The sequence below is a fragment of the Octodon degus genome, unplaced genomic scaffold (genome assembly GCF_000260255.1).
Source record: "Octodon degus isolate 3935 unplaced genomic scaffold, OctDeg1.0 scaffold00268, whole genome shotgun sequence".
NCBI classification, from domain to species: Eukaryota; Metazoa; Chordata; class Mammalia; order Rodentia; family Octodontidae; genus Octodon; species Octodon degus.
The window spans coordinates 1,483,185-1,492,073 of record NW_004524844.1 but is presented as its reverse complement, the minus strand read 5'-3'; the positions used below and the strand labels follow the sequence as shown (position 1 = coordinate 1,492,073).

General features: G+C 52.2%; 1 protein-coding gene across 1 annotated transcript in view; it reads right to left on the bottom strand.

The window, feature by feature from the left end:
- Nucleotides 1-1,934: 1,934 nt before the first annotated feature.
- Nucleotides 1,935-8,889, bottom strand: part of Slc6a16 (solute carrier family 6 member 16) — a 20,031-nt gene continuing 13,076 nt past the window's right edge. The window contains exons 8-13 of the mRNA XM_004646509.2: nucleotides 8,283-8,469; nucleotides 7,089-7,290; nucleotides 6,819-6,978; nucleotides 5,021-5,180; nucleotides 4,747-4,939; nucleotides 1,935-1,999 (exon numbers count right to left, since the gene is read on the bottom strand). Of these exons, the coding sequence (XP_004646566.2) occupies nucleotides 1,935-1,999; nucleotides 4,747-4,939; nucleotides 5,021-5,180; nucleotides 6,819-6,978; nucleotides 7,089-7,290; nucleotides 8,283-8,469 (967 nt within the window). The remainder of the gene's footprint in view (nucleotides 2,000-4,746; nucleotides 4,940-5,020; nucleotides 5,181-6,818; nucleotides 6,979-7,088; nucleotides 7,291-8,282; nucleotides 8,470-8,889) is intronic.

Genomic DNA, 8,889 nt, shown 5'->3' with positions numbered 1-8,889 from the left:
ATTGTTTGGAACTCCTTTAAACAGGAATCGGGCCAGGGAGAGGGCTCAGTGGAATAAGCGCTTCCCTGGCAAGCTCAAGGGCCTGAGTTCAATCCCTGGTTCTGCCAAAAATCAATCAATCAATCAAACAGGAATCAACCCCGAAGGCCACCACAGAAGTGCTGACAGTCTTGTGGCCGGTACCAAGGAATACCACAGCAAAGAAAAATGCACCCTAGCTATCCTAACACTGAGGACGTGGTGCCGCACACCTGTAATCCCAGCGCTCGGAGGCTGCGGCAGGAGGACTGCTGCACTTGCAAGGCCAGTCTGGGCTACACAGTGAATTTAAGGCCAGCCTGTACTACATAGAAAGACCTTGTATCAAGAAGCTAACAAAACAAAACAAAAACCCCACAGCAACACCACTGAGGGAGAGAAGCTACATACAAAAGAATACATGACATGTGACTTTATGTTCCAAGCTTAAAAAACAGATTAGACTAAGGTACTTAAGGCACGCATACTGAGGGCGTGAAGCTGAAAATAGAAGCAAAGACATGCTGACCCTAAGTGCTATGACACTGACTGCAAGCCAGGCGCGGCGGCACATGCCCACCATCCCAGCACTCGGGGAGGCTGAGGCAGGGCAGGAGGACCCCAAATTCTACAGCAGCCTGGGCAATTTAGAGTACGTAAGGTCCTGTCTCAAAATTAAAAAGAGTTGGAGGGAGATGTAGCTCAGTGGGAAGGCCCCCGCTGGAGCCCCAGTACTGAATGCGTGTGTAGCTCAGTCACCTTCTGGTCACTGGGACGCTACACCCCACACCCATGACTCAAAAGGAGAGACTTACTCAGGCTCCCAGCTACAGTCTGGGGCTCACAGGCTGAGTGAGACCGCACTGGGGAGGCAAAGTTGCTCACAGTAGGGCAGGAAGCCTCATCCCACCGACCCACACCTCCAGCCAGGCCTGGCTCACGCCACAAGTCAGCCATCACCCCATAATCCAGTCACCTTCCAGACACACAAGGCTTGGGGACCACTTCCGAGCTAAGCTGTAACTATGTGTGCACTCACAGGCAAAATACAAATGCAGTTATGCCAATTTTTAAAAAAATATATTTGGTTGTTACAGGGTCTCACTATGAAGCTCAGACTCATAGTGATCCTCCTGTTTTCAGCCTCCCCAGCGCTGGATTACAACCTCCAGACTCTGTGGCCAGCCCAGCCCGCCCTGGGGACAGGTGCCTGGGGATATGGTGCCAGGGACTGAACAGCAAGCACTCCCTGCGCTTGCCTAAGCGCTACAGTCCCCTGAGCTATCTCGCTGGCCCCACAGTTATGCCAAATGAGACTGCTCTCAATGATTACAAATCATGAAATTATAAGAAATAAAGCCATGCTGTTAAGTTGAGCTGTGGGGGACTCAGGTCAATAATTTCTGACATTGCCAGTTAAACAGAAGACCCAATGCTATTATGGGCTACTGGACTCTTTTAGAATATTGTGCTGAGTTTACACACCTATAATATTCAATAACGGAACTTAGAAAAAATGGGGTATACAGATGAATGTCCATTTTGTATCTGTGTATTCAAAGTGGTTGGGATAGATATATAGTTACATTCTGTTAATGAATAGAATGATTTGTTCTAATGGTGTTTGTAAATAGGATCACAAGTCCGCATCTTGTACAGCAATTAACCACTAAGAAGAACATATGCAGTGTATTATTTGTTGAAAAATAAAAAAAAAATAAATTAAAAAAAAATGATTACAAATCAAGCGCCCCAGCAGCCTAGCCTAAAGATGAGAACTCTGTCTACACTCTAAGCAATAGCCGAATAGCCGCTTAGTATGCCAGAGCCATTCCATAAACCGGGCCCCATTTATCATTCGCTTAATGAGCGAGCCGGGCAGCCCTGGAGGTTGTCCAGCTCCGAGCCTGGCACGCTCACCCCAGCTCCTCGGCCTCGGCCGGCGGCGGTGTCCGCCAGGGGGCGCCTGCCTCGCAGCTTCCTGGGATGGGGGGATACGGCGTGCTGGCTGGACCAGCGCTCTGCTGTCCCGCCCGACGAGCCCCCGCGGTGTGCCTGCTCCTCCCCACTCTGTTCTCAGAGAATTCGGGAGCTGTGCACAACCTGCTTGAAGGGGAGGTCGCTGTCCCCAGGGCAACCCTTGTGCAGGTTATGTGGGCCCAGAGAGGCTGGCGGAGGAGCACGGGAAGGCAGCTGGGCTGCGCTGGAACGTGGTGCCAAGGGACACCGTGCCCAGGTCTGCCCTGCCTCCCTGACTCAGCTCGCCCTGGGTTCCTACATTTCCAAAGAGAAAGCGAGGTGGGAGGCTCTGGGGTCAGAGGAGGGTGGGAGACAGATACCTGGTTTCCAGGGAGGTCCGGCACCCCCTTTACCGGTCAATGGGGCGCGAGCCTGAAGATCAGTGGCCTTGCCATGGCGCGCGATGAACGTCCGAGAGTCGGTGAAAGCTACGATCCCCTGGGTTACAAGCGACTTTCTCTCTCTCTCTCTCTCTCTCTCTCTCTCTGTCTCTCTCTCTCTCTTTCTCTCCTTTTTATAAATTTTTGAGACAATGTCTTGCTGTGCATTCAGGCTGGTCCTGAACTATGAAGCCAGGCCTGGCCCTGAACTCTCAGCGATTCTCCTGCCTCAGCCTCTAGCATGCTGGGATGATGGGTGCACCACCAAGCCAAGTTTAAGCGATTTTAATCTTTCCTGCTCCCAGCGGGAACAGCATCATCCCTGGGCTAAAGTAGTCTTTAAATAAACATTCGATTGCCAGGCCAGGGATCTAGGTCAGTGGCACAGAACCTGCTTGGCAAGTGTAAGGTCGTGAGTTCAATTACGGGTTTAAAAAAAAAAAAAAAAGAAAGAAAAAGAAAAATCATTACCCACTCACATTAGGAAACAGCCAAGACACAGCTGCAGGTGTTACAGATACAACAGAGAACAAACAACCCCCACCTTCTTGTAGCCTACAACCCAGTAAAGTTCACATTAAGTAACTTAAAACATCTCACAGAATGGGTAATATCTAGGCCGGTGGATGGCTCGGTAGACTAAGCACTTCCCTGGCAAGAGAAACTGGTCCCAGCGGCTACCACCTACATCGGCTCCCTTACCATCAAGATGATTTCTTCACGCTGAATGATCTGGCTGTGGAACTGTTTCCCCATCTTAGTGCGACAAATAAACTAAGGCAGGAGGGGCAGCGCGCTGAGCGTCCCAGGACGTCTTTGACATGGCCGACAAGTGTAGATCTGAGCGGTGCCGTGATGTTCCAGTCAGGACACACGGGGCCTCCAGGACAAGGGGCTCAGCGGCGCCGTCCTTGAGGATGGAGGCTGAGGCACCTCCCGGAAGAGGCGGGCACTCCCGGGCAGAGTAATAGAAAGTCCCCTGACGCCACGCGAGGTTGTGGGGTCCCAGAGCCCTGGGGAGCAGCACCACTATGGAAATGAGCCTTCCTGATTTCAATCACAGCACGTGCTAGGGCTCAAAGGACCACGCCCAAGGGCAGGAGGAAAGATTCAACGGGGGCAGGGGCAGACACAGCACGGCCTCTGTCCATCGGCCGCGCACGCTGGAACCCGGGTGGGGCAGGAAGGGCGATCCTTCTGTTCTCAACAAGTGAGAAGCCTAAGACCCTGCGACTTCACCATAAGCACCAGGCCACCCCTTTTGCTCCACCCCCACTTCATCTGACTCCACAGCAGCATCAGTCACCTAGCAGACTGTGGTCCACTGCGGAGCAGGAGGGGGCGTGGAGGCACACACCCCTGCAGCTCTGAACCACGGCTACGCCTCCACTCTGTGGTCGCCAGGCCCACTTAATTTTTCTTTTCCTCCAGAAAATGGGCCCGGGACAATCCAAAATCTTGAGATCTCTGCGCATTTGGGGGGAGCCTATTCCCCGCATCTCTGGGAACGTACACCTCTACCTGCAGCCACCATGCCATCGCTGCCGGTGAGCTCAGTGCTGGTCAGAGACCCACTGCCATCCTCAGCAGCAGTGCAGAGACCTTGGCAGCCCCGCAGTACCACACGATAGGTCCCCACACAATTTACAGATGTGTGTGGTGCACTTGGGAGCCCCTCACACCCAGGAGGGGGCTACCTTCTCAGGAGCGAGCACATTCCCTTCCTTCCTTCCTTCCTTCCTTCCTTCCTTCCTTCCTTCCTTCCCTCCCTCCCTCCCTTTGGTTCCTGGGTTTTCCTGAGCTAAAACCAAACCTTGAATAAGGCCAATCTTGCAGTGGAGAATTTGACTTCGCCACTACCAGGAAGGACAGGGACACAGGGCTGGACATTTGCTTCTAGAAAGAACGGAAAACTGAACACTGGAGAGCGCTACAGAGCCACCTCAGCCTTGCTGCAGCTGGGCAGCAGGCTGAGTCACTGACCTCTTCCCACTAGCTTGGGCCCAAGAGGCCTGCAGCCCAGACATGCAGGTTTGGAGGGGACAAAAGTGCTGTGGACAGGGATGGGACAAGGCAAGCAGAGAAGACGAGTATCAGGCAGGGGCCCAAGTCAGGCCCCAGGTGCCTCTCAATCAATGCCCTCCTCTTGGAAAGGAAGGCATCCTGGGTGTGGTTGGTCCAGCGACACCTGCAGCTAGAAGCCGTTAGGTGTGTTCTGAGGGATGTAGGGTGTTGGAAGAAAATGCATGGAGCCAGGAAGGCAGAGCACTGGTTGGTCATCAATTCAGTTTATTACCTCATAGAATTTCTTTCTCTTGAGCCCCTTTACTGGGCTTTATCTGGCGCCTTCGCTGTAGGGATGTGGAGGATTTCGAACGCTTTTGCCCACTGCCACGCTTGAAGGGAATCCCATTGGCGAGGCAGTAGAAGATGTACACAGGGATGGGGGAGATGACCACGAAGAGAAGAACAAACATCAAGATCAGCACCCAGGATGGGTACTGTCGAGTAACCTCTGTCGCCTGTGGAGGCAGGAAAGGGGCGGTCAGAGAAGGGACTGAAAGGTACCCCCCTACCTAGGCAGCCTGGAGAGGGGCACTCACACTGCTGGCGTTCCAGGCCAGGTAGGTGATGGGCTTCGTGAAGCACCTGACCAGGATGGCCAGAAATGCAACAAGCAGTACGACTGGAGTCAGGTAGGTCCACACCCAGCTATAGAAGCGGATGATTAAGTTACGCATAGGGACCATGTCTCTGAGAAACCTGTGGTGGACGAACGGGTTAACCAGCAGGGCCTTACCTGGCCCTTGCATTTTTCCAGCACTCCATTATTGCGCTAATCCCTGCTTCCTTTTAAGTCCCATCCTCCATCATGACGCCAGGAGACTACAAGCATCCAGTACTTCCGTGCATCCCACCTCGACCTCCTCTCATCCCCAAGTATGAGAACAGCTGAGATGGCCTGGGGCTTGTAGACACTGGGTAGCTGGTAGTGACCACCACAGGCAAAAGGAGATGCACAATCCTCAGGGAATTTATCCTAAGTTTTTCACCCCCACACTCAGCCTCTTCTAGTACCTCATCTCTAGCTCCATGACTAGGTAAGAGGTCCACTGGCACTGACTGTCCCACTCCTTCTGTCTAGTCAACTGCCAAACTCAGCTGTAGCCCCCTCTACTCTTGGATAGTGACACTAGCTCTCCCTATGCCCGTGGCCTGACCCTGTTACCACCATGGTCTTCCCGCCTCCTGCAGGGAATCTCCCTGTGCTGTCCTTTGAGCTCTGTGTTCCTTGAGAGGAGCTCAAGCCAAGTATCATGCCCCACTCCCTCCCACAAAGCGTTCCTGACACAGATAGTTTCAAGAAGTGTCTGAGTTCATCAACAAGTTGGTAAGTAGAGGAACTGGCTCCAGCAAACGCTGCTGAGCCTCCACGCCCAAGTTGCACCCCTTGGACGCCCACATACGAGTCTAGTAAAGGTCGAGCTCAGGAGGCCCTTGTCTTTGATCTGGGCTCTCCTTCTGTTCCACTCCAGGGAGGCCTTCTGGTCCCGTCCCTGATTATCTTGGTGCCTTTCCTGTTAGCTCTGCCTTCCAAATCAGACTGCTTCTCTCAAGCTGTGCCTTTAGCACCCGAGCCCGAAACACTGCTAGCTCTCATGGAAGAGCACGTCGCTCCAGTCCTTGCTCCGCTTGACTCTTCAGTCTGTCTTCCACATGCAGCCAGAGGTGTCTTTGTAACACATAAGTCTGATGCTACTCCTCCACTCAAACCTTCCAGTGTTAGCTCTCTCCCTCCATGAAAAGGGTTAGTCCTGTCAGGGGTCACAGGGCCCTCACGCTGTGGCCCACGCACTCCTGGCCCCATCTGCCATCCTACTCCAGCCTCAGCCAATTGGCACCTCACACACCCCAGACACCATGCGTCCCCTGCCCCCGGCTCTTCCTGCTGCCCTGTCTGGTCACTCTCTCTCTCTGGTGGTGTCCTCCTGGGTCCATGCAGGAGCCTGCTCACAGATCACTGTCCTAGAAGGCCTTCCCTGTCACCCTGCCAGACTTTGTGCCCCCACACTCCTGCTCTGGCTCATTGCGCCCTACTCTCTGACTTCTTCCTGACACTTGTCTTCTTTATTCTTTATTTCTATCAGTCTGGTGATCACCTATCTATGCCGCCAGAGTGTGTGCTCCCCAAGGACAGAGTGTTTGTTAATTGAACATAGTAGTCTGGTAACTAAAAGTGCCTGGTGTATATGAAAACAAATATGTTAAATAAAGAAACGATAAAATGATTAACCAAAAGACCCTGCCATGTCCCTCTAGTTGGATGAAAGCAAAAGCAACAAGCAGGGTCACCTCCCCCACCGACCCATGAGACCCAGGAGACTCAGGCTAGGACGTCACCTCCTGGCCCCACAGGCCCAGGCCACAGCAATGTTTTCACAGATTATGATGAATATGATAGGCATGGGTGTCCAGTATTCACTCAGCAGTCTGATGAAATAAACACCAGAGGGGCGGGTGAAGTAGAGTCCGCTCAGGAACATCAGCACACAGACGCTCACTGGAGGAAACACTGGATCAGAGGTCTGGCAGGGTGACCGAGGCAAAGCAGAGGTCACAACCCCAGCCTGGCTAAGGCCATCGGGAGTGAGTACTGTGGGCCAAGAGTACCTGTGAGCAGCTTGGTTTGTTGCCTGAAGAAAGAGGAGGAGTCCTGGAGAGGGCCAATGAGGCCCTGGGTAAGTCCTACCATGGTGCTCAAGCCCAGCAACAGCACCATCAGTAAGAAGAGGACAGACCAGAAAATCGACCGAGGAAGGAAGGATGCAACTTCAATAAAGGACAGGAAAGCAAAGTCAGGGCCTTCCTTAACCTGTAAGGAGTAAAGGGAGAGAAGTTGCAGCATCTTTCAATTTAGCAGCAAGAACCAGGGCTGGTGGTGAATGCCTGTAATCCTAGCACTCAGGAGGCAGAGACAGGAGGATTGCTGCATGTTTGAGACCAGTTTGGGCTACACAGTGAGCTCAAGGTTAGCCTCAACTGCGTAACAAGACCCTGTCTCAAAAAGACAAAAAAAAAAAAAAAAAAGGCAACAAGAACAGCAAAAGCAAAGCACAAAGTTACATTCTACTTTCTCTTGAAAATGCTAAGGCTGGGGAGATAGTTCAGTAGAATAAGCACTTGTCTACAAGTGCTAGGTCCTGAGTTCAATCCCTGGTACCACAAAAAAAGAAGAAAAGAAAAAGGAAAATGCTTTGAAAGCCCTGAATCACCAAGAAAAGTAGGTCTTGTCAGGCACAGTGGTGGTGCACATCTGTAATCTCAGCACTTGGGAGGCTGGAGCAGGAGGACTGCCATGAGTTCAAGGTCAGCCTGGGCTACATAGAGAATTCAAGGCCAATCTGAATTACTATTGAGAATTACTATTGAGACCCTGTCTCAAAAAAGAAGACAGACAGACACAGGAACTGGAGTTCAATCCTCCGTGCTGGCCCCGCCCCCAGGGCACACTGAGGCAGAGACTGAGACTGGGTGTGGTGGTGCATGCCTATAATCCCAGTCCTTGTGAAGCTGAAAACAGGAGGGTCACTAGAGTCTAATCTGTGTAGTGAGACCCTGCAGACCCTGTACTAAATACATTTTAAAAATTAAAAGGAGGCCACTTTAAAAAAGAAAAGCAGATCTCCAATCATATCTGACAGGAAAAAAAGTGGATCTACCTCTATTATTCATGGCAGTGGGTCATAGCTGTTGCCAGGGCTGCTGGATACCACAGGGCCTCTGGGATTTTCCCCAGAGCACCAAAGTGACACTGTCCTGCAGGCCCAAAGGATTCTGGGCCAGCCTGCAGCTCTCTGCACTCACCTGCAGAATCCACTCCTCTCTGTTGCACTTGGACACCTTACTGAGCACCAGGTTCTTGATGTTCGGGTTCAGGCCACTGAGCCACGAATTGTAGGTGGAAGTGGGGTCGCTGTGCAGGTTGGCAGGGGGCTGAGCCTCAGGAGGCAGTACTCCCATTGTCACCAGCATCAAGAGCTTTTCCATGTTCCTGGGGGCAGTGGTGCAATTAGACAGGCTCAGGAGATGGCCTCTCCTTCCTGCCTCACCTTGAGAAAGCTGCCTGCTAGCCTAGCATTACTGGGCGCTGACTGCAGAGGAAGCCTGAAAAACAGCCACCCTTGAGACCATGAATTGTTGTGTGAGCCCAAAGCGTTGATGAACATAGACCTCCCAGGTTTTCCGTAATCCGCCCCCACCACCCCTGGGATTTATGATCTGTCCTCTGATGGGAACTCATTCACACCTACCTCCTTCCTTGCTGAGACCAGAGAGTGGAAGGGGGCCATCTAAATCTTAAACCATAGAATTCTGGAAGCACAGTTTACTTGGGCTACATTGTATAATGTTCCCAGGGAGTCCTGCTATGTGGCTGAAAATTAACTCTCTAACTCTCTCCCTAGCTCTCTCT